Source organism: Podospora anserina, chromosome 2 (assembly GCF_000226545.1).
Source record: "Podospora anserina S mat+ genomic DNA chromosome 2, supercontig 2".
Classification (NCBI taxonomy): domain Eukaryota; kingdom Fungi; phylum Ascomycota; class Sordariomycetes; order Sordariales; family Podosporaceae; genus Podospora; species Podospora anserina.
The window spans coordinates 4024367-4051931 of NW_001914858.1; the positions used below are offsets into that span (position 1 = coordinate 4024367).

The following is a 27565-nucleotide window of genomic DNA, read 5'->3' on the forward strand; positions in this document are numbered from 1 at the left end:
CAGTCTGTCATACATTTGTCGTAGTGCCTGCCCGATTTCCCTGCTTGGACTTGGCCTTACCTGATTTCTGCTTGTCTCAACTCCGCAAACCAAACCAAAACCCCAGACGTTGCATGGACTGGATCACTGGTCGCTGACTGTCTCGTCCAGCACACAACCACACAAGCAGTCTGATACTGGGCATCTCCTAGACTAGTGCGAGTGATACATCGGCGGCAAGCTTTTCCATAGGCGCGGAGATTCAGCGCCATACATCACGGTGGACTCTTCCTGCAGCTATTCGGCACCCCCCCCACCTGATCGTCTCCTCTTCTGCATTATCAAAAACAGCCATGAGTCCTTCAAGCCCAGTCGGTGGTAAGCCGCCTTCTTACGAGCCAGTTCCCGCTGTCGACATCGACGAGAAGGCTGCCATTCAGACACCAAAAGATCTCGAGGACGGCCAACCACAACCTCGACGCAAAACCATGACTTTCTGCCGAAGAGCCATGTTAGTCTTGGGCCTCACATGGCTGGTGCTAACCGGTGTGGCCATGGCCGGCCCTCACCCGCGGTGGAAGATGCCGTGCCATCAGGCCGAAGGCCAGCAAGAGGTCGCCGATGCCTCAAGGGATTCATCATTCTCAACTCTACTGAACGCGGCATCGCCCAAGTCTCTTCACGACCTTCTCCACCGGTACTTCCCCGAGAAGTTCCAGGACGGTGTCTGGCCATCGGAGCGCGATGCCGTTGCGGCCGTTCACCAAGCCAATGCGGCTTTGGCAACGTCCATTGTCCAACTGGCCAAGCGGGACGCGAACTCGACCTCGATCGAAACCTCCACTAGCGTGCCTGAACCCGAGCCCACAACTTCAACGTCCTCTACTTCTGTGCCCCCAGTTGAGACCACCACCACCACCCCAACCAGCACCTCGGTCATCACTCCCAGCAGCAAGCCGTCTCCCACGCCCACTCCCGAGCCTACTCCTACTACACAACCTGGTACGTCCCTCACGAGTCCCACAGGGAACACTCTTCCCCCGGATGACCCTTCTTCTTCTGTGCCGCGGACGACTGTTGGTGCGTCTTCCACCTCTATGGCTTCGTCGTCCTCTTCGTCGTTGTCGTCGTCCTCTTCATCGCAGGTGTTGTCTTCTGCGGTTGATGGAGGTACGTTCGGCTTTTTTTTCCCCCAGACGTTTTGCTCGACGTTTTGCTCGTTGATATGAATTTGGAGGTGATTGCTAATAGTCATCATAGAAACGACTTTGACGACCTCTACCATCCTGCCTGATGAGGAGACGTCTACTTCTACGCCTCCTCCCAACACGACCAACACGAGACGTACCTCTAGCTCTATCGTCACCACTTTCACTCAGACCTCCAATGGCAATGTCATCACTGTCACATCGACGACTTTTGTCTATGACATCCCGGTAGAGACGACGCCAGCGGGTGCTGAGGAGCCGACTGTTACCCCTAGCCTCCAGAACGGGGCTCCCGGGATGCAGAAGCAGCAAAAGGGGTCGTTGTTGGCGGGTGTTATTGCTGCGATGGGCATGTTTCTGATTTAGTGGGTGGAATTGGTGCGGACGCAAACCGGGTGGGAATGGGGGCCCCCTGTTTGTTTTCTGGCGGGCATTGAGCTGGGGTGCTTCATGGTGGCGGCTCTTTTCTTTCTGATGGTGGTTCTTTTCTTTCTGTCGTTCTGCATCGCAATGGGTCTTGGTTTTATTTTCAGGGTCTTGGGGTTCATCATTTCCTGTTTTCTTGGCGAGCCGTACTGCGTCATTCACGGCCGGCGCAGGCATCACATTCATTACGGGAGGGATATACACATGGTAACAAAAGGGAAACATATGGCATAGATGGAACACAAACACACGCACAGAGAGAGAGAAGGGAGGGAATGTACATATATACGGGTATTATAATTGGTGGATTAGAGGGATCAATGGATGGGTAGGGAGCAGCTTTTTGCTGTAGCTATGCTGACATGATGATAGAGGAATACTATTGACATTACAAAAAGAGACATGAGTGAGATTGTGATCCTACGAATTATATCTCTCTCCATCATTCGAATCCCTAGCCTCTGCCATGTTTTGGCAACTCCAAAAGTATAGGTAGTGATTGCGCATGATCTCGCTTTATTTATTATGGCCGCTATGAGAGTGATTTTGGGTATCGAAAATAGCATGGAGAAGTAATGTAAACAAGGTGTCTCTGGTGAATGTCTCGAGTTGGAATGTGCCCCCTTTTTCCCGGACATTCAACAACAAACAGGCGTGATGTGATTTAACCGGGCCCAATCTTTGGCATATCGTGGTGCTCGCTCAGCCTGGAGAGGTGGGAATTCAGCTCCTCGACGCGCTGCTTGTGGGTTTTGAGGAGCTCGGGGCGGAGTTTGCCCGAGGAGGTGAGTTCTTGTAACTATTGATACAACACCCGTCAGTTACAGCATTGAAGGATGGGATGGTGGTGGGGGGGGGTGGAAGCATACCCTCTTGCGCTTTGCCTCTAGGAACCTGCGCTCTGCTTCTGTCTTTGGGGGGTCATTATCATCGTTCTCCCCGTTTTCTGGTGGTGGTTCTTGGGATGGTGAGCGGCGTTGGGGTTGTTTTTCTGAGTCGGGGGTGGGTTCGGGTGTTGGTTTGTCTGCTGGGGGACCGGTAGAGAGGTTCTTTTCTAGGTCGGAGGGTTTGGATTTGGATTTTTTCTTCTTCTTTTTTATGGCGGCAGGGTTGTTGGAGACGCCTTTTAGTTTGAGGGTGCCGGGGACTGCGGCGCGGTAGTCTTCTGAGGGCATTGTGGGCGGGGGTTATAGGGGAATGGGGGGATGTGGGAGGACGGGAAGGGTGGTGATGATGGGTTGATGGTTGAACTGCGGCGACTGGAGAAGGCGGTGGAAGATGGCAGGGTGCGATAAGATTCAGATAAGATACAGACATGTGTGTGGGGCGAAAAAGCGGGCGCCGTGTCGCGCCGAGAAAAAAAGCACAGACCCGGATCCCACTGAAAAGTTTTGGGGTATATCTTTAGATTTTGCGGTGCGAATTTGACGGTTTCTTCTTTTTCTTCTTTAGATCAAAAAGTATTCACGGAGCTGCCACGACCGTCGCTAGTATCCCACGGCGTCTGGTTGCCTGACCCTCGTTTGAGAGTCGCGCTCCGGAGATTGAAATCCTTGATAGGAAGTTTTGCACCTTTTCCTCTGTGGGTGTTAAATGCTGAATGATTGGAGACATTTTTTTTTGTTTGCTGTTGATGATGGGGATGGAGGGGCTGGTTGAGGGCTTCTCTGGACCTGGATTATCAAGAATTACGATTGATTGCTGTGATTTTGCTGCCAAGTGCTGCGATTGCTCTGCTATCAATCAAGTCATTGCCGTCAAGCTGTGATTTGCAACGTTTGTTGATGTGGGCTTCTCGTGGTGTCGTTGGCATTCGCGATCTGTGATCCAGGCCCGGGCTGCCCAACTTCCATCACTGTGATGATTCTTGAACACTTGCTGCTGTACGTGCATTTCAACGCGACTCTTATCTGGTCCCTACGCTCTGGTTTATTTTTGTGTTCGTCACTGGCATCTCGACGTCTCAGACTCGTCCCAGCTCAGTCCCTCATGTGGTCGCGTCTCCCGCTTCCTCACCGACGACGTAGGAATGCTTCTCAATATGCCCCCATTCCCGAACCAAGACACCACAACATAGCTCGGGACGGCCGTCCAAATCACTCAGGCGTGGGAGGTAACAGTTTCAAATCAGAGATGGGTGATCGAGTGATTCTGTTCTGGCATATAAGCCACGATAGACACGACCACCATGGCGAGCTCTTGTTCTCCTTTTTCTTTCCTCAAGGTTTGGATCATTCAACCGTAGTCGCTCTCTGTGTTTTTTCTTGTTTTTCTTGACAGACACCCTCTTTTGACTTCAGTCACTCTTTTTGACTTGTTCTTCTACTACTACACTCTTTTTAGACTCTTTAAATTCATCATCGTCATGTCGTAAGCTTCCTTCCCCCCTTTCTGTGATATATATCGACTGGTTGTCTAATGATGGAGAGTAAAAGTGAGTGGATAGGCACCGACGGACTATACTCCGCCTCTCTCCTCTCCTGCGACCCCCCCGAGCCTACTTTTACCCGTGAATGGGTCGTCAACTTTATCGCTGCCGACGCGAGCTCTTCCTGGGATGCTGCTTATACGATTATGCAAGAGTTCACTGGCGATGCCAACCTCTGGTCTGTCCCCGAGAGCGGGATCCCCCCCAACTTTGTCCAGACTGCCGTCAAGTGTGCCGGGTGCGCCGAGCCGACTGTTACGATCACTTGCCCGAATGTTTTGGGGACGGAGGCTGCTGTTGTGGTGGGCAATGGTGTTTGGGCTACTGTTGCGCCTGAGGCTGAGGTTGAGGCTGGTGCTGCGGTGAATGGTGAGCCGGGACGGGTTGCGGCTGTTTCGCGGGGTGAATGGGAGGGGGATGGTGATTGGGAGCTTGTTGCTTCTGGGGAGGGGCCTGACTTTGGGTTGAGCGGTAGTCTCTTGGGTGAGTCTGGGGATGGGAATGGGGAGGAGGCTGTTGTTGAGGGTGGTGGTGCGTCGGCTGCTGGTGTTGCTGCTGCCCCGGCGGGGGTTAATGTGCCTACTGGGACGGAGGAGAAGGTTGCTTTTGCTACTGCTGGGGCGGGGAGCTTGACGCTCAAGAGGGGGTTGATGTGGGGGCTTGCTTTGGGGTTGGTGGCTTTCTTCTAGATGACTGGGGATGCTTTGAGACGGGCGTTTCTTTCTGTTAGGTTTGGGATGTTGTGATGTACTTTGGCAGCAACATATGGCGTTTAGGAGACAACACACGATCTATTCTTTTCTATGAAAGACAGTCTTTATCAGAAGTTGACGCCGGTGTATGGGCTTTGGACACTGCCAAAGCCTTGCGGACAAGCTCTTCCCAAGGCAGTGCTGCCACTCCTTATGTAGCAGATCTTCGCTGCTGCGCAAGCATCACTTGTACAGTTTGGACTCCTGATACTACTCTTCCCTTGGTAGGTGTTGAACAGACTGACCAGCCCTTTGTCCTTTTCCATAGCTTCTGTGACTCGATGCCAAAACGTGGCGTTTAGAGGTTCGCCCTCGGGCCAGTCTGCCGCTGGACTGTAGGCCTCGCGTGTAGAGTATTCGAGTTGGAAGACTGGCCCGGTACCATTGAGAGTAGTGAAGGTGTTGACGTCAGCGTAGTAAGTGTAGGCTTCGAATATTTCCCATGTGCCAGTGTCGACTTCGTACAGGCGGTAACCCGAGTTCAGGTTGGTTAACGGGGTCAATGAGGGGCCGGTCCATGCCGCAACAAGAGCACCATATGCTGTTTGTAAAGTTCCATTGTTACTGTAGAAAATGGAAACTTGATCTGGCAGGAATTGAAGTCAGTTTGGAGGCTCTTGTAGCAATATCAAGAATCAAATACGTGCCTTCATGGGTGTGACCGAAAAACACGTTAGCAATTACATGCGGAGAGTATCGCTCAATGATTTGATAGAAAGCATCCGACCCCCCAGGGAGAGCATTTTGGCCCTGCCAGCCGGTGGGCACATGGCCCATGATCCATACCCGTTGGCCTTCGTCCTCAGCTTTCTGAAGCTCTTCGACGAGAAAGGAGAAAATTCCCGAGTAGTCTGGGTTGTCAGCATGTAGAAATGCAAAATTATTGGCTTGGTACCAAAAATCGGTGTTGATTGTAATAATCCTCAAGCCCAGCGGATGGCCAATAGAGTAGCCGCCGTAATGCAAAGAAGCTTGGGTCTGAGTAGCATTGTCAATCCAACCATAGTGCTCCCAGAGCTTGGAGATATGATCGTAGTGCCAGGAGAACTGTTGGCCGAGAGGCCCGTTGCGGTCGATGGAATGAGGACTTTCGAGGTTGGTTGGGACTGAGTCGTGGTTCTGGATTTCGTGAGTAACTTGACCACCTTCACTAGAGATAAATGGAGGAGACAACATAAAAACTCACACCAAGTGCCACATAGATGGGCCCCCCGATGTATGCCTTGAACATTTGCCAAACGGACACCTCCGTGGAGTGTACATATTCTCTTCCGCTCACACTTTCTATTTCATGGGCAACCAAGTCGCCACTGTACAAAGTAAACGCTGGTGGGTTCTCGATTGAAACACCAGTCAGGGGCTGAATGGATTGGAGCGCGGCAAGTGCTAGGTAGTAGGGAGAATCACACTTGTAAGAACCAAAAAGTGGTGCCGGCTGATTGATAACAGCTTGAGTTGAGTTCAAGTTCGCAAAGTTGGTTGAGGAGATCCTGCAACACATCCCAGCAGTACAGTTTGCTTCAGAACCAGTTTTGTATCGGGTGTCCAGGTGAAGGTCCGACAGGTGCAGAACCTTGACTCTTTTCCCGCTCCTGGATGGTGTTTTGGTTTTTTCCGGCCTTGGTTTTGGAAAATGGACTTTATATGGAACGACTGTAGGTGGAGGGCAGAAAGTAGGACTCAGCCAGGCGCAGATATACTGTCCATCCAGTCCCGATACATTGGCAAAAGTCAACACCTGTGTCCATGGAGCGCCGTAAGTGGCGGCCTGGTATGTCTGCTCACACACAGTTGCTGTTTGAAATCCTGTCCCAATGCAAAGGGATATCATAACCTCAGGCAACCACGCAGGCGCAAATCTGGCCACGGTTTGACCGACCAACAGGGAAGCTGTGCATTTGGAGCAGTTGTCTGATGTGTTGGTTTCCAAGATGGCCCAGATTGAGTTGATGGCATCGTGGACTAGGGTGTTGGCATCTTTGTATGTCAGGTTGGCCAGAGCTGGGGGATACAGAATTGGGTCCAGACCATGAGTCGGTGTCCTGTCTGGGTTTGTGAGGTTAAAAGGGAAGGTCACGTTTGACACCGGGTCAATAATCACGGGTTGAGGTTGACTGTCCGTGGTCGGCCCAGGGGTGACTGATATCAAGACAGTCAAGGTCAGCTTTCGAGGATCACCCGAGGGCGTATTTTTGTGACTACGAACCATAGTAGTTCTGAAACACCGAAGTCGGAAAAGCAGCAGGTACGGTGAACGCAGATAGGAGACTCGGTTCGCCATCAGTGATACTCTGCGTAGATGACACAGTAGTCCCTGAAACAACCGAGCCAGGTGATGTCCAGGAGGGGGCCAAGAGAAGAAAGAGATGAGTGATTGGCCACATTTCCAACTTTAACATGAATCAAACCTTTTTTGGGTGTGAGGGGCATGACGCGAACTACATACATATCTGTGATCCCAAGTCCCTTTGCACAGGTGAGTGCTCGTGTAGCCTGGCTTGTGTGAACGGCTGGTTTCTGAGCGTTTGTCGTTACAGCCGAGTCTCAACGGCCAGAACTAGCTTCTTGCCGATGTTGCCTGTCTGCTGCCTGCTGCTTGATGAAGAGGTCATGGAATAATCTTCTCCGCAGTCTAAAGCTAAGATGTGATTCGGCCTGATAGGTAGACTCCTCTGATATCGTGGCTCAACAGAGCAGGCGGGCCATCTACTCTTCATTGTCGACTGTCGACAGTCGGCCATCAATCTTCCAAGCCGCAAGGGAGCCACTGTAAGCTGGCGGGCAGGTGAAATTCTTGAGAAGACCTTGAATTAACCTGACCCGCGAGGAGAGACCTATATGTTATCTACCTTGCAGCCCACAACCTTTTCCATTTCCGTTCTTTTGCCAGCACCATTTTCCGCCAGCAAACAAGCAAGTAAGTAAACCAACCGGGGCCGGGGCCGGGCTTGCAAACAAAGAAATAGACTGACCAGCGCCGTGAGCGAACCCAGATATCCCAGCACCAAGAACCGCTTCGACGCGAAAACAAACGCTTGCAAACCCGCAACCAGAGACTTGCTTGGACGGCCCACAGCCAAGCGAAGCGCCTGAGCACGTGACCTCCCAGAGACCTCCCGGGCTAGGTAAGGCTGACCAATCAACGCGTGTACTCAATTGACAGGACCCTTGCCAAAGCGTGGCCAACTCGGTGCCAAAGGCCCGGCTGTCGCAGCCTTCCCAAATACCCAAGACAATCACCAAGGCGCTTGGTCGCCGGTCTGTAATACGAGTTCGCGTCCCGTCGCGGAAGCCCACTGGCAGCCTTGCCCATTCTGTCAAAAGGTTGCCAATGCCTGCCAGAAGAAAGGCCAAGTCCAAACCGCCCAAAGCCAGACATCGCAAGGCCACACGCGATCCCACTCCTGAAGAGGAGTACCAAGTCCGCAGCATCCTCGACGAGAAGGTCGAGCGCGGCAAGCTCTTGTACTTGATAGACTGGGAGGATAGCCCCGAGGGGCTGACCTACGATCCAACCTGGGTACTTGATGATTCCTGTGCTGTTTAGCTTGCCTGTCAAAGCTGCTTGTCTCGTTCAATTCCCTGGGGACGCGCTAACCGCCATGGGGTGTTTCCTCTTCTTAGGAGCCTGCCAAGCACGTAAACGAGGTAGCCATCAACGAGTGGGAGGCCGAGAAGAAGAAGAAGAAGAAGAAGCTCCTCGCTGGGGAAGGTCAGGAGAGCAGAAAGCGATCAGCAAGCTCTCTGCCCGAAGCCGCCGAGGACGAGAACGAGGAAGACGACGCGAGACCTTCGAAGAGGGCCAAGGGCGACGACTCGGGCTATACATCGCCAGAGCTAGAGCTTGGGGTTGAAGTTGATAATATTCCTGACAAGGCAGGGAGGCAGCTTGTACTGGATATTCATCTGCCGTCACAAGTGGATCCTAACGACTATCAGTTGTTTACAGCATCTCAGCTCTCGTCTCAAAACAGCAGTCAGCTCGATTCCACATCCCATACCGATAGCAACGAGGCCTCATCTGGAAAGGTTCTCAACCAGCGAACCATACCTGATTCCCAAGCCACTGGCGAGTCGGAGCTCAGTTCAACGATCCCGGAGATTGTGCTGGCTAGCCAATCGCAAGGACGGAGAGTGGGTTCCCTCGAGCGTGAGGAGCAACAAGCGTTGGATTCTCAAGTCGCGAGCGAACAATCGCAGCAGGCAGAGTGTGAGCAGCAGGTCGAAGAGCACCAGCAGAAGGTGGGGCAGAGCCAGCAAGAAGAGCAACAGCGCAAGGAGCAACAAAAGTCCAGCCGGGAAGAAGAACCTCAAGTATCGAACACGTTGGACCACGACGAGGGGACGATATCAGAGTCTCTGATACCATCGCGCCAACCTGATCCATCACATCAACCTGTCAACCACAACACGCCACAGGCGTTTCGAGACGAGAATAACCATTCACAGAGCAGCTCCGTGTCGGGGTTCTTGACGCAGCCCGACTACCCTCACCTCAGCAACGACCCCTTTGGTGGAGTGGAGTCCGCTGTGGCTGAGGCTTACCAAGGCAGCGAAGTGAATCGAGATAGTCAAGTTGCGATTAGCCAACAACGCCGCACGCCTGCACCCATCGAAAACTCCTCCATCCCAAGTGTGAGCAACGCGCCGCGAGCTGATTCACCACAGGTCACCTCACCAGAGATCTCGAGCTCCAGTTGGCAGTCGCAGCAAGCGCAGTTGGTAGATCCATTTGTGCCACTTTCGAGCCACTTGAACCAAATTCGAACTCAAAGCCAGGAGTCGAGCCAAAGGGTCGAAGAGTTCGTTCCCGAAACGGCGCAAAAAGAGAGGACTCTGGTTTCCAACAGCGAACACCACAAAACCCCCTGTCAGTGATACCCGCTTGGCCAGAGCCGCAAGTTCCGGTTCTGTTCCGCCGCGCAGTTCTACCTTCCCCACTACTCAATCTCTCCCTCAACGATCAGAAACTGAAACATTACGACCAGTCTCCAACAACATTCGAATCAAAATGGGGCCAACGCCGCCATCTGGCAAGCAGTCCGACGCTGTCGCAGATCTGAGATCAGCCCTACCAGACTGGATGCTGCATCCAGAACCTGAACCAGAACCGCAGCCAGAGCCAGAGCCAGAGTTGGCAGTCCACCAGTCGCATAACCCAGAGCCTTCATTTCCAGTATCGGAAGAGGCTCAGTCGCAACCTCCACCACCCCCACAACCTCAACAATCTTCATTTCCCGTTTCGGAAGAAGCCCAGTTGCAGCACACAGAGCCTGCAGTTCCAATGTCCGACATGACCCATTTACATCACCCGCAGCCGTCAATCTTATCCGAGGCCGGTCCAGGTCCAGGTCCTTCTCCCCCCATTGCGGTACCAATATCAAGCCGGAGCCTTCCTCGGCGTGACGCAGTGGAAGAATTGCGAGAAGCCATCGGTCTTCACGATGGCAGTTTATTTGAGGCCCCACAAAGCCACTACCCTGAAGAAGCCCTCACGCTTTCTTCTACCGAGCTCCCTGTTATCGGCAGCCATCATCAGCACAACACCGAGATGGAGTATGAGAATTTACCAACGACAGTTGCTCCGTCGGATCTAACGACCTCTGTGGATCTCTCACACGGTGTAGGCGAAGGCCCAGCCATGTCGAACCCTCTGTTCTCGGTTCACGATGTACAACCACTGGGGACCGCCGAGGTGGATTCCGATCACGACGCGGCACACGACATCGATGAAAACTCTATTGAGCTTCGACAATTCGTGGTAACTCTACCCATGGCGGCCAACACCCGGTCGCTCTATGTCGATGTTATTGCTCAAAACCTGCAGGCGATGACTGAGTTTGGCGATGTCTACTGCGAACCAGGCTTGCAAGCTCCGGACGATGCTCTGACGGCCAAGATTGATGCCTTTTTCAGGCGATTGAACGACCTGGTTGACCTCCCAGCATTCGACGACGACACATTCCATCAACTCAACTCTGAAGGCATGCTGAAGCATGCTATCAATTCCAACAGCAAGTTCTCCTTTGTCTATGAGTTTCTCAAGACGCTGCGGTGGCTCAACGACCGCATCTTAATCGTGGCACGCCCAGGAAGGACCCTGAAATACCTTGAGGAAATCGTCGCACAAGAGGTTCCCTTGTCCCAGCTGAACAAGACGTATGCAGTCTTGAGTACCGAGTCGCCGGAGCACGTCAGCGAGGCGGCCAGGGTGATTGTGGCAGAAGCTGGCCAAGATCTTTCCAAGATTGGCGGGCAACTCGATGTCGTCATTCTCTTCGACCATGAAGCCAGGCAGGTCGACCTGCCTCCCAAGCTCAGTTGCGAATCGACAATATTCCTGTCCCTCGCCACCATTTGCTCTTTGGAGCACATTTTACTACAGCTCCGTGAAATGCCTTCGTATCCCGATATGTCACCTCTGGAGATCAGCAATGCGCTTTGCCAGGTGACCGCATTGCTGGTCAGGCATCTCAAGGACCCTGAATACGCACCTCCACCTCATGAGGTTGCCGCCGCATTTGCCAGCTTTCTGGAAAACCCCGAGAACGATATTGATTACGTGTCTCAACCCCTCCCAATCAGCGTGGACGAGATGTGGGAGTCACAACCCCAAACTCAAGCTGATAATGGCGAGTTGGGTCGTCGGAAGCGTCCCTTGGATGATGACCAAGACATGATGTCGAAGCGTCGAAAGACCACGCGAGCTTCGTCCTCGGTGCCCATGTCTGAGCTGCTGAGAGACACTTTAGCGCGCCACCCTGTTAATAACGAGCGGTCGGCAGAGATGGCCGAAGTGCCGGTTGCCCAGTTGGAGGGTATGGCGTACCAAGTAAGGAAACTCCCCATGAGGCTATTTTGGAGACCTAAAACTAACTGGCATTTCCAGATATTCAAGCTTGAGAACCGGGTTGACGATCTCAGCACCGTGAACGCGAAGTTGCGTGCACATACTGATCCTCTAGAGAAGGAACTTGAGTCATGGAGAGGCACCCTCAACACGCTTCACGTGAGATATACAGAAGCTCTCAACGACCGGTCCGACTTTGAGAAGGAATGCAAGCAGGCCAACAAGGTCGCGGCAGCAGCCACGGAGAAGCTCGAGAATGTCAAGGCCGAGGTCGCGTCGCTCAAGGAGCATAACAAGGCGCTTGAATTCAAGCTTGCCGAGGCCACACTGGCGATGGAACAGTCAACCGTCCCCGACATTGCCCGGTTTGCCCAGCTCGAGAAGGAACTCGCCGAAACCAAAGCCAGGGCAGAAAAGGCTGAGAAGAAGGCTGCTGCCTTGTCAAACGAAGCCGACTTTGTCCGTCAGAATTACCAGAACGCCTCCAGTTATCAACAGGAGCAGAACCACGAGATGAAGAGGCTCAGGGAAGAGATTGCAGTTCTCACTACGCGGGCCAACGAGAATATCGTCAAGATTCAGCAGATTCACGCAGCCAATGAGCTGGCTTATCATCAGCGTCAACTTGCCGAACTACAGGACATGGTCCGGGATCGCGAAAGGGAGCTGGATCTTTTGAGGACGGAGAATCAACAGCTCAAGAGCGGCCGCAGGGAAACGAGGGGAGGAAGCACCCCGCGCAGCCCGCGGATAGGCGCTATGGGAGGGGTGATGCCCAGCCCGAGACCTGGAAGAGGTGGTGCTGGCAGCAGGGGGACTAGTCCTGCCGCTGCGGCGAGTTCGGATCCTGCCGTGCCTGGTATGGCCTACGCGCCGGCTGGGGCGAATGGGCGGCGGCATCACCTTCGCGAACACCTTCGCGATTAGAAGAGGAGGGTAAACGATATACGTTTGATGCCCCATATCGGTCTCTTGCCATTGCGGCAAGCTTATTCACCAGTCTGCGCTTATTTATCATACGGCCATCAGTTTTCAGTCGTCATCGGACAGGACGAATGGCACAACGGCAACGTGGAAGCTCAAGGATTGCTTGGTTTACTGTACATATTTGCGTGTTTAACTTGCATTTCGTGTAATTGGGATGGGGAGTTTTCGGGATACTGGGGAAAGCATTGTATTGGGGCAAAAGAGTATATACTCTGCCTCTTATTGTTCAGGCGCAGTTTACGCAGCATCAAAGGGGAAATGGAGCGCAATAATCGAGTTTTATGTCGTTGGTCTCGGCTGTTTTGTTTTATTGGTTGCTGCATTTCTCGAGGAAAACTATCAAGGCAGATAAGGGAAGACTATACCGTTAGGATGGTTAGGCATGAAAGTTGTGCTGGGTGCGTGCTCTGCCGGAGAGCTGTTTGAGTTTGAGGGCAGACATGTGGTGGTATTGTTTTGTTGCAAATGATTGATTAGTTAACACCCGTGAGTAGTCGATACGTATTAGTGTTGGGGAATAAAAATGAGTGTGTGTTGAGTGAAACAATCGAAGTTGCTAGTTGTTGTGTCTGCCATTCCAGCTGATGATATGAGTGGCTTGTGTGATCCCAAGTAGAATGATTGAGTAAATCCAACGTGACACCACCACCATACTGGACAAATAATCATCACTAAGACAGCTTGATTCGAAGCTGGTACTGGCATGAGGTTGTGGAAACCTTCGGTGTGGCTGAATGATGGCGTAACTGAAACATGGTCGTCTGAGTGTGCTAAAAGAACATGAGCGAGTGGCGTAAACGCCCATCTCTTGTGGTGGCATCAGCATCTCCTCCCAAATGTTGGAGAGAAATCCGATCTCTCCAAGTTCAGGGGTAAAGGGACGATGAGGGTTAGGGTTACACAACTGCTACAGCTACAACAACTGTAACATCTTGTCTCTGAATATCTTCTGATGTCCGAAAAATTCAGGCAACAGTAGAATTTGAGGTACGATAGCTGTTCCAGTGCTTTCTTCCTTTCCTCGGGAGGTTTCTTTCACCCGCGTGGGCTTTCACCTGATTACAAAGCCAGGCAACCTGGTGGGCTTCCAGCGTCGTTGCTCCGAGGGCGGCGGGCGATAAGAGGGTGATAAGGCGCATTGCCTGCCGCTGAGACGCCCAACGTCACTGGCCTCGCCGCCTCATCTGCAGCCTGCAGCCTTGGTGTCTTTCTGGTCCCTCAAGGTGCAGCAGCTGAGCAAGCTCAAGCCCCTCCAAGGGCTCTATCGGTCAACGAATTCCTAGGACTTTTCGATCTCTTTCCTTTAAGCTTTCGCCTTGTTTTCCTTTCGACTTTTACAGCTAGAGAAGAAGAAGAGAACACATTTCACGATCGGATTCCTTATAATACAGTTTGTTTCCCTTCCGAGCACCCCAGTAATACAACCTTGTCGGCATCGGCCCCAGGACACCAATACCGATATTCCAACCGCTTTTGAAAAGCCATGGATTACGCACGGCTTCGTGCGCAAGCCTTGAGCAATGGTGACGACGAAGAAGCGGTCACTGTCGATACCCGCGCCCTAATCGACAAGGTCTTGGCGAGATACTCTGGGGAGTGGACGACCCTCCGAGAGCTGATCCAGAACGCCGCCGATGCACAAGCTACCACAGTCAAGGTCAAGTTCGAGACAATACCCTCGATCAGCGTCCCGCTTCCACAGACGACGAACCAGTCCGAGCTGCTTAAACATGCCGTCCAGAACCATACCCTCCGACGATTGGTGGTGCAGAACGATGGCCAGCCGTTTACAAAGACAGACTGGGCGAGACTGAAGAGGATTGCGGAGGGAAACCCGGATGAGACCAAGATTGGCGCTTTTGGGGTTGGGTTCTACAGTGTCTTTGCCGACTGCGAGGAGCCATTTGTCAGCTCGGGGAGCGAGGCGATGGCGTTTTACTGGAAGGGGAACGCGCTGTTTACGAAGAAGTATTCGCTGCCGCAGGAGCAGGTGACCAAGGACACGGCTTTTATTCTGGACTACAGGAATACGACGACGCCGCTGCCGAATTTGCTGTCGGTTAGCCAGTTCCTTGCTACCAGTTTGACGTTTGTTGCGTTGGACAGTGTGGAGTTTTGGATTGATGACTGGAGGATATTGTCACTTCAGAAGAAGTCGTCGCCAAGCTTGGGGGTTCCTATTCCGAGGGATTTGGAGACGAGAGCACAGGGGGGGCTTATGAAGCTGAAGGCGGCCGGCCGCACAAGCACACAGATTGATGGGACGTTTATGAGTGTTATCGGGTGGAAGCCCCAGGCGGTTGCGGCCAATAGGAACAATGAGCAGCATGTTTCTGAGATGCCCTCACTCAGGAGTTTCTTCTCGAAGCTTACTTCGGCTACTTCCCAGGCGGCGGGACTGAGAGGAAAGGCTGCTAGGGAGGAGCAGGTTGTACAGGATTCCATTGCCGAGGATCTCACGGCTTTGTCGACATCGACCATTTTTCTTCGGGTTACTGCAGCTACGATCGAGACGAATGTTGGTGCCAACTTTTCTGCTGAGCTAGAGCGAGCTACCAAGAAACCGCCACCTAAGGAGACGAAGTTGTCGATTTTGACTTCGTCGTATGATGAGACTGTTGCGTCGGAGATGTCTGCCTCCAGCCAGGCTGCCAAGGTGGCCGATATCTTTGCGTCAGTTTTGCCTAGCAAGAAGCCGGGTGGTCGTGTCTTCATTGGTTTCCCAACTGCCCAGACGACTGGTGCTGGTATGCATATTTTTGCGCCCTCGGTTATCCCGACTGTCGAGCGCGAGGCTATCGATCTGAATGCTCGATGGGTACGGACATGGAATCAGGATATGTTGCGCGTGGCAGGCGTTCTTTCCCGTCTCGCTTTTATCAACGAGATGGCGGACCTGGATGAGAAGCTCAAGCGACTGTCTACCGACAACAAAAAGGGGCCACCGCTGGCTGATGTGGAGAAGTTCGCGCCAGAGGCTCTCCATATCCTCAAGACATACACCTTTTTGGACTCTACGCCTAGCGCTCAGGTGGGCGAGCTCATTGAAGAGGCTTTTTGGACTGCCTGGAAGCGTCCTACGATTGAGGTGTTTTCGTCGAGAGGTGTCCTGTCCACCTCCAAGGTCCGAAACTCGTCTGAGGTGGTCAGCAAGTTTGTTGGAGGAATTCCGGTTATTCTAAACTCGATGAAGAATGATCTGTTCATCAAAAAGTTGATCGAGTTTGAGCTGATCAAGGATGTCACCGTTGACGATATCTGTCAAGAGCTGGGCTCAAAGGCGATGGACAAGGACCAGCTTCGACATTTTATTCAGTGGATTTCGAATGCCGCTGCCGCTGTAGATTATTCTCAGCCCGACCTTAGACGACTCTTGGATGTTGCTGTCGCGACTGTTAGTGAGGGTGGTGACTCGGGTGAGATAGTCACACTGGGCACGATTTTGTTCTACCACAACAAGAACATTCCTGCGACGCTCCCAGTGCCGCCGACTTGCTTGCCACATGCCTTTACGGCTGGTATTCCTGAGGTCAAGCTTCGCGCTCTCGGGTGGGAGCCTCTGGGGATTGTGCCGTGGCTTCGGTTTTTGATTGAATCTGCCGGACAAAAGGAGGAGCAGAATCTGATGAAGAATGCTTCGTTCGCGGTTCAGGTCTTGACGGTGCTTTCAAAGAGCTGGGATAACCTCAGCCCAAGCTCAAAGTCCTCGGTCGAGTCGGCGTTGCGGAACATCACGGTTATGCCGACCAAGATGGGCATGAAGAAGCCAAACGAAGCTTTCTTTCCCTCTGTCAAGTTGTTTGATGATCTGCCAACGCTCGAGGGGTGTGCCAATGTCAAGGAGAAATTCCTCACGACCCTTGGAGTGAGAAAGACAGTTGATCTGGACACCATCTTCACGCGGCTGTTGAGTCCAACACCTACTTCTGCCGGAGGAGCCGCGCCACGATGGAGCCATATGGAACTTATTCGGTACCTTGCTTCGGTCGAAGCTGATATCCCTGCTGCTGACTTGAAGAAGCTGAGAGAGTCAGCTCTCTGCCCTGCCGAGGATGGACCTCGTGGCATGGAGCCCGCAAAGGGCACGTCACGTCTCTACAAGGTTTCTGAGCTATTCGAGCCAAAGGATACGCTCCGGGCTTTGCGGTTGCCTATTATCCAATGGCCCGGACCTCCAGGTAGCTTCAGGGCCACCAGCAAAGAGGGGCGATTCCTCGCCACGCTTGGTCTGCGACCTTATCCTTCGGTTTCTGAGTTGGTGGACATGATGGCTTCAACAGACGAGGAGCTTCGGAGAAAATCTATGACCTACTTTATTCAGAACCACTCGGTCAATGGGTATGCTGTCTTTGACATCTCCAAGACTCCCAAGGCTATCCTCCCGATTGAGGGTGATGAGAAGGCGCTGGTTTCCCCATCGCAGTGCTTTGTCAATGAGCGGGCTTCTGTTCTTGGTCACAAGATCCTCCGGAGACAGCTTCATGACCATGCGCCGAAGTTTGGTGTTCGGCGCGACCCCGACATGGCGCGTTGCGTCGACAGGCTTTTGGCCAACCCGCCCAAGGACCGCAGTAATGCTATTGCTCTCTTTGAGTACTTTGCCAGTCGGCTCGCGGACCTTGACATGAGCGCCCTGGCAAAGCTGAAGAATGCTGCCATCGTCCCGGTGGTGAGAAAGAAGGGCACATCGTTTGGATTCGGCACCAAGGCAGAGGAGTCGATTGTCTATGTCAAGCCCCAGAACTGTTACCTTGGAAACTCGACCACCTACGGGGACATTTTTGACTTTGTTGACTTTGGTCAGAACGCCAATGCGTTCTTGTTCAAGTGCGGGGCGCGGACGGAGCCGACAAAGCATGAGATTGCCACGCTGGCGTGCAGTGAGCCGGCCCGGCTGCTGAGTGTGATGCAGAGTCCGGATAGGTATCTGAGTCTGCTGAGATCGCTGGCTGATGACTGGAGCACGTTGAGGAAGGATAAGGAGTTGATTAGGAAGATGAGGTCGTCGGCTTGGTTGCTGGGGTCGATGGAGTTGGCGACTAGTAAGCCGAAGGAGTCGGATGATACGAGTTATGAGGAGGAGGATGCGCCGGTGAAGCATTATGTACTGGCTGCGCCGGCTGATATTGTCATTTTGGATGATTACATCAGTTACAGGCTCTTTAAAGATTCGCTGCTGTGTGCGCCGGAGGATGAAGCCCTTGAAGCTTTTTACCAGGCACTTGGGTCCGAGAACTTGGGGAGTCGAGTCAAGGAGCATATTCTGGTTGGCACCAAGAGATCGAGACAGGATGGAGCAGAGTGGCTGAGAAAGCATGTGATTGAGCGGTCCAAGATCTTCTTGCATGAATATGCGAAGGACAAGCGGGAGCTGGTCAAGAGGGATGCGAAGTGGTTGGAAGCGAATCTTCAGGTCATTTCTGTGTCTTCGGTTGGACTGAGGCGGTCGCTTCAGGGACACAACAAGTATCATCAGGAGAAGCGCTCTGCGGCTAGCACCCAGGGCGACAACTGCTGGATCCTATATGTTGCGGCTGAACATAAAGATGATAAGCCGGACATGTACCAGGTCGGGCAGGCCATCTGCCAACTTTTGCTCAACAGGCCGAATCAGTCGGCCTACTTCTTTTTTGAGCCGTTCCTGAAGCTTGGGTTGCTTCAGTTACGGGATCGTGGGTACAATGTCGATCGTATCCTGCGTGCCAAGGCTGCTGAGGCCAGAATCGCGGAGGAAGCGAGACGCAAGGCTCTCGAGGCAGAACAGAGCAAGATTCGGGAGCGGGAACAGGAGTGGGAACAGAATCGTGCGGCAGAGGCTGCGCGTCAAGAGATTAAGACGCCCACTCGTGATCAGATGCCTGGTGCCTTCCACGATTCACCCGAAGATGACCATGCTTTGGCTCCTCCGCCGCAACAACAGAAATACAGAAGGGGCTTCTTTTCTGATTTGACCAGACGGCTGGGACTGGACACCGGGGATGACGGCGAGCAACAAAGGCAACTCGAAAACTTTGCACCTCCCTCCCAACCTGAACGAGACACCAAACGCCCTGTCTCCTCTGGAGAAAACAAAACCCGCAAAGCAGACGACGGCCGGGTCACCTCCCCAGCAGTCGTCCAGCAAAACCTGCTCAACGCGATCAACTCGACCCGCGCTCACGACTCGACCAGCCTCTTCTCTCCCCCTACCGAGAGGGAAGTCAAAGAAAAGGCTGTCTACTGCGACACCACCCCGGCACAAAACATCACTTTCGCGGCGGAGGCCCCCCGCGGAATGCGAGTCTTTATCTCCAAAGACATCTCCACTGACGCCTCAACCTTTTTGGCGAACAATATCGCCGAAATCAAGCAGTTTGAGCTGTTGCTGAGTGACTGCGGGGAGATTTACCGGTTGCCGGCGAAGGCGCTACATATCTTTTATGATGAAACGGGTGGGACGATTGCTTTTAATGCGAACGGGAGTGTGTTTTGCAATTTGAGGTTTTTTAACCAGCTTCATCGTGCTGTGGGGGATAATGGGATAGGGGTGGGGAGGGAGTTGAAGGGGCAGAAGAGGGTGGAGGCTACGACTTGGTGGTGGGTTGTGTTGGCGCATGAGCTGGCGCATAATCTTGTGAGGGAGCATGATGCGAAGCATAGTTATTATACGTAAGTTCTCACTAGGGGGTTGGGATGGGGATGGATGAATGGGGGCTAACATTGGGGATGACAGGGAGAGCTTTATTCAGCAGTATTTTCCGAGCATGATGGCCAAGGCTGTGGGTTGGATGGCTGAGGGTGGGAATGCTGGGAGTGCCTCCGGGGGTGGTTCGGTTTTGCCATCCTCGGGGAGACAGCAGGGTGTTCCTAGGGCTGGTACGCAGCAGAGCACCGCTAGTACTGCTGCTGCTGCTCCGCCGCCGCCGTATACCGAGGGACGGTTTGCGGGGGCAGCAGCCGAGTAAACGGGCTAGTTATTGGTGAGGATGAGGTGAGGGTGTTGTTGGGATAGAGTATGCAGGACATTGGAGTTCTGATTTAGACACAGAGGGCTAGCTGGCTATACATGAGCACGGAGCAATGGTTTCTGGATTCTTTTGCGAGAATTTCGGGATGGGATAGGATGAGACTTGATGGGTTCGGATAGGAACTGGATTAGTGCATACCGCAGTAGGTAGGAATACATGTAAACATTATTAGATGAAGATCAGATGTTGGCGTCGGGGTGTGCTCGGTGTGTTGTTTGTGCACTGGGTAAGAGCGGGAGGCGAGGATGTTTTGTGTTATGAGAGAGAGTGTGGCGCTAGGATATTGCTTTGCCCCTGACAGGCACAAGACCTCCGTGGTTTCGGGGTGGGTTCCGCATAAGTTCTTCCAGTGTCAGCTTCCGGACTCTTGAACGACAGGTCACGGTAGGCATGTACCTTGTGGGCGGAATGGCAGTTCGGACATGCGACGAACTTTGACAGGAAGCTTATTGTGCATTCAGTCTCGGTGGTTGCTCGGGGTGTTTCTTATTTCTAGATGGCGAATGGTTGTCATCAGGAGGTTGATGGCACTAGGTAGTGAGTGTGTGGGCATCACGGTGTCGGCAATAGTACACACAAGTTAGGTATCCAAGTACGTAGGTGCTCAACCATCCCTGAATTGACAACTTGTTATGATTTATCTATTTCGGGATGAACTTACCCCCACACAAAACACACCTCTTCCACCACGCTCACACTTGTAACCGAGAGACAACTCTTTCCTAGGAGAGTATTCTGTGATCAGAAAGGCCGATTACTACCATGTTTTTTTTTGTAGGGCGTACCTAATGTGAATGATGGGAGTTTGAATGTCCGACGTTAGCCATACTGATACGTTACCCCGCTTCGGGCGTCATTGAAGAAAGGAAAGAGCGGGGCAGGGGGGATGGGATGTAAGGGGGGCGTTAGTCGTACTCGGGGGGGGCAAATGCCGAGTGAAGACCGAGAATGCCGTTCGTTTTGAAGTACCGGAAACCACCAGGCACGGGAATGAACTGACCGAGCGGTTGAAGAGAGACAGTGCGTTGCAGATGTCACTTTGATGATGGGAAGGTTTTTTGGTGAGGGGTTAGTGAGGACCTTGAGGGGTTGAGGTGACGGGATGGTCTGTGTGAATTGGGCATCGGATCGGAGGGTCAAACGGCGAACTACACCAATGATCGATGTATGGCCTAGAGGTTGACCTCGGCTCTCAACCTTATCGTCATTGAATCCTTTTCAGAGTGCTTTGCCTGTTGCTCTGGTACTGATTTCATACTCTGGATGAGAGATACTCAACATTCAACGGTTGAGTCGAGGTTCTTTCTTCCTTCAGGTGTACACAGTAAGTCCAGTCCTCCTAGTTTTCAAGCGTGTGACATTCCCCTAATTCATCCACCCGTCCATTGACGAATAGGAAACCGATTGGCAAATACCATCATCAACTGTATGAATTGGGGGCGTTGTCTGGTTCTGTTCCACATTCCCGAATCCCTTGTTTTTTCCCTCCAACCAACCGCCTTCCTTTCTTCCTTTCCAAGATGAGGGGAATGACCGTTAGAGGTCGCTTCGGGAGTCGATCGAACGTGATACACGATCGGTTTTTGCTGAGAGCGAAGAGGAGGAGAAAGGCATGGCAGATGATCACGAACTAACTAATCGAACTGCTAATCGCTAGAGAAAGGGGGGCAATCACTTGGATGCATAAATACTCGCTGCTTCTTTCCCTCTTCTCAAAATATCAACCCCCTTCTCTTGCTCATTCTTTCTTCAATCTCAATTCAATTACTCCTCGGTGCTTGTTCTGCGTCAAGGTAACAGTACCACCACTTACACGCAACAGATATACATCGTACGTCCCGTCCCGTCCTTTACAACTCCCGCCTCGCCGAGTCCAACCATCTCAGAATCTATATAAAGAGATCAACTCCTCTCCCGCCCTCCCGTTTGATCCTCAACCTGCCGGTACTCTTGGTTCATTCAACTTCTATTTCACACACTTCTTCTTCAACGGTAACAAGTCAAAATGGTATTCTTCATCCCCCGTCTGGCCTCTCGTTCTTCTTCTTCTTCTGCCCTCCTCCCTTCCCTACTACGATCCTCCCTTTCGATCCCTCGTCCCGCTGCTACTCGGCTTCTCTTCCAACAAACCCGCCTGCTAACGACGCAACGTGAAAAGGTCAAAGTACTTGCCGTTCTGTACGATGGTGGGAAGCACGCTGAGGAGGTAACTAAACCGCCCCTTTCCTTCCTTCCTTTCCTTACCCTCTCTCCTCTTCTCAACTTTCGCAGTATGGAGGAATGTCAAATGCGGGGTCTGGTGGTTCAATCTGGGGAAGCACACCACACCTACCTTAGAGTGGTCTCGGCATACATTCGGGGAAGTGGGGCAAACATGCAATGGCGGGATACCCATCCCGTGCCGTGTGTTCGGCGCCGGTGGCATGTGGGGTGTGTAAAGGGAGTCGAAGGCTGACGGAACACAAAAATAGGTCCCCGGCCTCCTAGGCACCACCGAGAACGAGCTCGGAATCCGCAAGTGGCTCGAGGACCAGGGCCACACTCTGGTGACGACTTCTGACAAGGAGGGGGAGAACTCTACTTTTGACAAGGAGTTGGTCGACGCCGAGGTTATCATTACTACTCCGTATGTTTCTCTCTCTCTCTCTCTCTCACACACACACACACACACACACACCCAAAAAAAAAAGGGGGTCTGATGAGCCTCACAAGATGTTGATGCTTTGATACAAAAAAACAGATTCCACCCCGGCTACCTCACCGCCGAGCGCCTCGCCAAGGCAAAGAAGCTCAAGCTCGCCATCACGGCCGGCATCGGCTCCGACCATGTCGACCTCAACGCCGCCAACAAGACCAACGGCGGTATCACGGTTGCCGAAGTCACCGGCTCCAACGTTGTTTCCGTTGCCGAGCACGTCGTCATGACCATCCTTGTTCTTGTCAGGAATTTCGTCCCCGCTCACGAGATGATTGAGCAAGGTCGTTGGGATGTTGCCGAGGCGGCCAAGAATGAGTTTGATCTCGAGGACAAGGTCGTCGGTACCGTGGCTGTTGGCCGCATCGGTGAGCGTGTGCTCCGCCGCCTCAAGGCGTTTGACTGCAAGGAGCTTCTCTACTACGACTACCAGCCTCTGAGCCCTGAGAAGGAGAAGGAGATTGGCTGCCGCAGGGTGGACTCGCTCGAGGAGATGCTTGCGCAGTGTGATGTTGTCACAATCAACTGCCCTCTTCACGAGAAGACCAAGGGATTGTTTAACAAGGATTTGATTGCCAAGATGAAGCCTGGTATGTTTTTCTGATGTCAGGACCAAGAAGGTGATAGCTAACAGATGATAGGCTCATGGCTCGTCAACACTGCCCGTGGCGCCATTGTCGTGAAGGAGGACGTCGCCGAGGCGCTCAAGTCTGGCCACCTCCGCGGCTATGGCGGTGATGTCTGGTTCCCCCAGCCCGCTCCTGCCGACCACGTACTGCGGACGGCCAAGAACCCCTTTGGTGGTGGCAACGCCATGGTCCCCCACATGTCTGGTACTTCGCTCGATGCCCAGAAGAGGTACGCTCTCGGCACCAAGTCCATCTTGGAGAGCTACCTGTCGGGCAAGTTCGACTACAAGCCTGAGGATCTGATTGTACACGGCGGTGATTATGCCACCAAGGCTTATGGTGAGCGGGCCAAGCTTGTCAAGAAGGATGTCGCTGGTGCGTAAAGTGGTTGTTGAGGGCGGCGAATGGGATTTTTTAGCAAGCACGGGACTTGGAAGCCTCACACAGGTAGCTGACCGCGGCTTTTTATGAGATATGAAGAATATGATATCGTTAATTCACATATGGGACCGATGCCTGTGAAGATAAGCTGTGAATACTCAGCGCCGGCCCCGACTTCTGCTGCGCCGGCGATCGTGGTGCCTGGACCTTTCGTGCCTATCTCTGCTCCGGCTTCGACTTCTACTCCGGTGTCTGCGCTGGCCGGATTCGCGGGTGAATCTAGGTCCATCATTGTCGTCTTGTCTTGATCTGTGGCTGCGGCTGTGTCGATCATCGTCGCGTTCTGGGCTGCGACTCCTCCGGCGGTGTCTTCGCTCCCTGTCTTCCCCGTCTGGCCTGTCCCGTCTTCGTTCCCTGCTGCGACTGCGATCACGATGACCATCCCGGCTCCTGTGTCTCCTCCTGTGTCGTCTTTCCGAGTCCTCGTCTCTATCGAGATGCCGGTGCCGATGTCTGTGTTCCCTGTCACCCATGTCTCGCGGCGCCTCTGACCCCTTCTTATCCTCCTCCTCCTTCTCTTCCTCCTCATACATAAGTGCCCTCGCAGGCCCCTTGACTACCCTCGCCGATGGTCCATCTGCCGGTACCTCCACCGCGTTCGCCCCGCTGGCATTCCTCACCGGGGGAGGTAGCCCTAGAGCCAGCGCAATCGCGTCCTCCTCGGCCTCCTTGATCTTGCGAATCTCATCGCGGCGCTCGCGGGCTGCTCTCTCTTCCTCTGTCTCGTTCGAGTCGGCGGCGGTGGCGTCGGCTTTGGCGTACCAGTTGAGGTCTCTGCCTTTGGCCCAACGGCCCACGGGGGCTTTGAGGGAGTGGCCTAGGTAGTTTTCTCTGTGGGCCGAGGTGGCTACTTCGTCCCAGGAGAAGTTGACGCCGCCGCGGGAGCCGGTTTTGCGAACTGTGGAAAGGAGGTCCATGGCAGTTAGTTGCAGGGTTGTTGGTGGGGGAGATAGGTGGTTGGAAGGTCGCAACTTCCGGGGTTGGATGTTTGTGAATGTTGACAGGAAGGAAGTCGCGACGTCAGAAAGTCGTTGAACTGGGGAAGGTGCCAAGAATGTGCATCCTGGGGGCTTGCAGGCTGCCCCACTTACCCAACGTTCTGGAAGGTGGCAGGGGTCTGCGGGGCATCGGGACTGCAGGGGAGCTGCCCGCCGCTGTTTACTTTCTGGAGCTCTCTTCTTCTGCTGATTGAAACTCGAAACTTTACAACCATCTTCTCGACCAACCTCCCTTGACCGACAACATTCTCCCCCTTCTTCTCCTACTTGGACGAGTAGCTTACCTTCTATCATCACAAGCAAAATTCTAAGCGGCAGTGCACAATGGCAACCACCTCCTCCAGGAGCGATCCTCTGGATGAGATCCGCTTCACCGGCCCAGTCGAGTTCGAGGGGGGCATCCACAACAACAGTGTGCTCTACTACTTCGCTACCTCGCCCTTTTACGACAAGACCTCCAACAATGAGGTTCTCTTTCAGCAGGGTCTCAACAATCCCAACATGATGCAATTCCTGGCCACCCGAGAGGCTTTTGAGGGCCGCTTGCGCACCATGTCTGGCCTCGAGTTCATCGTTGCCCAGGAGCCAGCCGAGACAGGCCCCGGCGCGGGAACTGGCGTCTGGGTAATCAACAAACAGACACGCCGCAAGAGAAGAGAGGGCGAGGAGGATGAGATCGCTGTCCACTCGGTATACTATATTGTTGGAGAGCATATTCACATGGCTCCCAGCTTTGCTGACATTATGAGCGCTCGACTCGTAAGTTTGCTGATCTTCTTTCGGCTGCCTGCTGGGCCTCGACACGATGCTAATCATTGTTATTGCGATGTACAGGCAACCATCTCCAACTTCCTCAGCAATATTCTTCCGTCTTCAGCTTCCGTCCAAGCCTGGTCTCCTGCAACTGGCCGTGTCTACAACCAACCCTCCACTACCACGGCAGGCTCCAATTCTGTCAAAGCTATCACGGCCTCTGCTCAGCAACAATCTCAAGGTTCAAGACAACAGAGCGACATCGGTCTCCCCACAACCCGCGACTTTGAAAAAGCTCTCTATCTTCATGAGCAATACGGCGATCAGTACATGGATGAGAACCCCATCACCGGACGGCCGGGCGAATTTCACCTCTCCTCCACCGGCAGAGCCAAAGTTAACCTCTCTGCGGCTGCGGCTGCCAAGCCATTACCAGTCAAGCTCCCGACAATCAACACCAAAGTGGCCGACAGTCCTCTCACATCAAAACCCACGGGCAAGGAAACCAAAAGCCCCAAAATCCCGGGCGGTCCGGGGAAGCTCAAGAGAAGGAAGAGCAGCAAAGCTGCTGTTACCCCGTCATAGAGTAATGGGAATTCGCCTTCCTTAAAAGGTTTTCGAGAGGAAAAACCAGGTGAAAGTTTTTAAAACTTGAGGGATGGGAGTGGCACTGATTTAGGGGAAAATTTAGAATTTGTTTAGAATCCCCCCCCCCCCCCCCCCCCCAAACCAGCCATCAACAATTCACGGCCAGCAATCAGGATTTCCAGGGCAATCTTCAAGTTCCCAATATGAGCTCACAGCCTGGGGCAAGCTCTCAGGTCAGTCAGCCCAATAACCAGACGCAGTCAGCGAACCAGAAAAATAAACCACCCCACACCCCCGAGGATGATGACCACCCACCTCTCTTTTTGGGCTCCAGTTCCGCGAAGGATCCTATTTCTGATAAGGACCCTGCTTTTGAGAAGGACACCAGCTCTGGGGAGGATACCGATTCGAAAAAGGAGGTCAGCTCTGAGGAGGACGCTGACCCTGAGAAGGACTCAGGCCACGGGGAGTGCTCAGGTCACGAGGAAGATGCCGCTTCCGAGGAAAACGCCGATTCTAGGGAGGGCTCCGGTTCTGTAACCTCCAGTCCAGGAAGACTGGCCCATGTTTTCAGGGCGGTGCGGGATGACCGTGAAGTGAGACTTGCCTGCCCTTGGGAAGAAGGTTACCTTGATCTTCCAGGCGGGCCTCTTCGGCCTCCTGGCAAAATCTTCAATCCTTTCGATCCCGGTTGGAATCTTGCTCGCAACAGAATGGATGCGCTTGGCCATCCCTATTGGTATTTCGACGGCCCTAAACCGGACAACAACACTGGGTATAGATTCTGGAGACAAGCTCAAAGAGCGGCACGAGTGTGTATCTATCTTCTATGGGCGAGGGGCCCACTGAACCTAGTCACTAAGGACCTGGTGGGCCTCCTGAACATGGATTCGCGCCCAACTGGTGCAAGTGGCCTCCCGGTTTTGAAGCTATTAGCCATCAAGTGCTTTTTTACTATGCTCATGGACAACAGGATGAAAAGGCTGACGACGTGGCCGATGACGGATGATGCTAGTTACGCTCGGCGTAACCAATTCACGGCCTACGTGCTCTCTGATGTGTTTCTTTGTTTTGAATTCACGGGCCGAGAGGGCGAGCCCACAGTGGGAAGGATGCGGAAAGACATGTATACTTACGATTGCATCAACACCTGGCACTTTGAAGGTTTGGCGGCCGGGAGCGACAAGAGGGGCGTCAAAAGAGCCCGGTTCTGGAACTTCAGGTTGGTGGAAGAGTTGGGAAGGCATCTTGACCGCTTTTTACTCCCCCCTAACCCGGACTACAAGGACTGGGCAAAGTATGAACACGACAATTGATGGTATGCACGTGATTGGTTTGAGAGGTCACAAGATGAGAGAGACAGGGAAAATTGCTGCAGTTATCTGGAAACCCTCTGAACGATATGGCGGATAAAGTGTTTGCGAGGCCGCCCGTGCGTGATGTAAAGGACGAGTACCCTGATGCGGACGCGGAGGAGCTGCCTGTTTTACGGTGGATGTGGCATCACCGGTTGATTGGGAGTCGAGCGAAAAGGATTGTGATTTGGAGCGAAAACAAAGGAGAAGGGGAAGGCGCAAGTTTGGACGAGGGAGGAGGTGAGGGGAGAGATAAAAGAGAGGGAGAGGAGGTGGGAGGAGTTGAGGGTGCGGAGGGAGGCTTTCATGGCGGTTGGGTTAATGGAAGGGGGAGGGGGGGAAGAGAGTGGGATCTTTTCGTAGAAGAGGGGGTGTATGTAGCGGAGAATCAAATTCGGAATAGAAGCGAATTAATAATGCATGTTGACCATTTTTGGAGGCGTGTTGATAATCTTTCCAAGGTCTCTTC

At 53.1% G+C, this 27565-nt stretch overlaps 10 protein-coding genes across 10 annotated transcripts; 7 read left to right on the forward strand and 3 right to left on the reverse strand.

Moving 5' to 3' along the window:
* Positions 1 to 332: 332 nt before the first annotated feature.
* PODANS_2_11585 (uncharacterized protein) lies at positions 333 to 1553 on the forward strand (the record flags this gene model as incomplete). The annotated part of the gene is made up of 2 exons (XM_001911937.1): positions 333 to 1149; positions 1240 to 1553. 2 exons carry the CDS (start codon positions 333 to 335, stop codon positions 1551 to 1553), a joined length of 1131 nt encoding a protein of 376 aa, XP_001911972.1.
* A 724-nt stretch (positions 1554 to 2277) lies between these two features.
* Positions 2278 to 2788, reverse strand: PODANS_2_11590 (uncharacterized protein; the record flags this gene model as incomplete). Its single annotated transcript, XM_001911938.1, has 2 exons — positions 2278 to 2412; positions 2483 to 2788. 2 exons carry the CDS (start codon positions 2786 to 2788, stop codon positions 2278 to 2280), a joined length of 441 nt encoding a protein of 146 aa, XP_001911973.1.
* Positions 2789 to 4031: 1243 nt separating this feature from the next.
* Positions 4032 to 4730, forward strand: PODANS_2_11595 (uncharacterized protein; the record flags this gene model as incomplete). Its single annotated transcript, XM_001911939.1, has 1 exon — positions 4032 to 4730. One exon carries the CDS (start codon positions 4032 to 4034, stop codon positions 4728 to 4730), a length of 699 nt encoding a protein of 232 aa, XP_001911974.1.
* Positions 4731 to 4861: 131 nt separating this feature from the next.
* On the reverse strand, positions 4862 to 7074 carry PODANS_2_11600 (uncharacterized protein; the record flags this gene model as incomplete). Its single annotated transcript, XM_001911940.1, has 3 exons — positions 4862 to 5379; positions 5456 to 5938; positions 5982 to 7074. 3 exons carry the CDS (start codon positions 7072 to 7074, stop codon positions 4862 to 4864), a joined length of 2094 nt encoding a protein of 697 aa, XP_001911975.1.
* Positions 7075 to 9549: 2475 nt separating this feature from the next.
* Positions 9550 to 12570, forward strand: PODANS_2_11610 (uncharacterized protein; the record flags this gene model as incomplete). Its single annotated transcript, XM_001911941.1, has 2 exons — positions 9550 to 11625; positions 11683 to 12570. Coding segments are annotated over 2 exons (2964 nt in total), but the record flags the coding sequence as incomplete, so codon positions are not given.
* A 1543-nt stretch (positions 12571 to 14113) lies between these two features.
* PODANS_2_11620 (uncharacterized protein) lies at positions 14114 to 19574 on the forward strand (the record flags this gene model as incomplete). The annotated part of the gene is made up of 2 exons (XM_001911942.1): positions 14114 to 19278; positions 19343 to 19574. 2 exons carry the CDS (start codon positions 14114 to 14116, stop codon positions 19572 to 19574), a joined length of 5397 nt encoding a protein of 1798 aa, XP_001911977.1.
* Positions 19575 to 21642: 2068 nt separating this feature from the next.
* On the forward strand, positions 21643 to 23344 carry PODANS_2_11630 (uncharacterized protein; the record flags this gene model as incomplete). The annotated part of the gene is made up of 4 exons (XM_001911943.1): positions 21643 to 21843; positions 22109 to 22263; positions 22378 to 22922; positions 22974 to 23344. The coding sequence occupies 4 exons, from the start codon at positions 21643 to 21645 to the stop codon at positions 23342 to 23344; spliced, it is 1272 nt and encodes a 423-aa protein (XP_001911978.1).
* Positions 23345 to 23500: 156 nt separating this feature from the next.
* PODANS_2_11640 (uncharacterized protein) lies at positions 23501 to 24319 on the reverse strand (the record flags this gene model as incomplete). Its single annotated transcript, XM_001911944.1, has 1 exon — positions 23501 to 24319. One exon carries the CDS (start codon positions 24317 to 24319, stop codon positions 23501 to 23503), a length of 819 nt encoding a protein of 272 aa, XP_001911979.1.
* Positions 24320 to 24724: 405 nt separating this feature from the next.
* On the forward strand, positions 24725 to 25738 carry PODANS_2_11650 (uncharacterized protein; the record flags this gene model as incomplete). The annotated part of the gene is made up of 1 exon (XM_001911945.1): positions 24725 to 25738. One exon carries the CDS (start codon positions 24725 to 24727, stop codon positions 25736 to 25738), a length of 1014 nt encoding a protein of 337 aa, XP_001911980.1.
* Positions 25739 to 25944: 206 nt separating this feature from the next.
* PODANS_2_11652 (uncharacterized protein) lies at positions 25945 to 27057 on the forward strand (the record flags this gene model as incomplete). The annotated part of the gene is made up of 1 exon (XM_001911946.1): positions 25945 to 27057. The coding sequence occupies one exon, from the start codon at positions 25945 to 25947 to the stop codon at positions 27055 to 27057; it is 1113 nt and encodes a 370-aa protein (XP_001911981.1).
* Between the last annotated feature and the right edge of the window lie 508 nt (positions 27058 to 27565).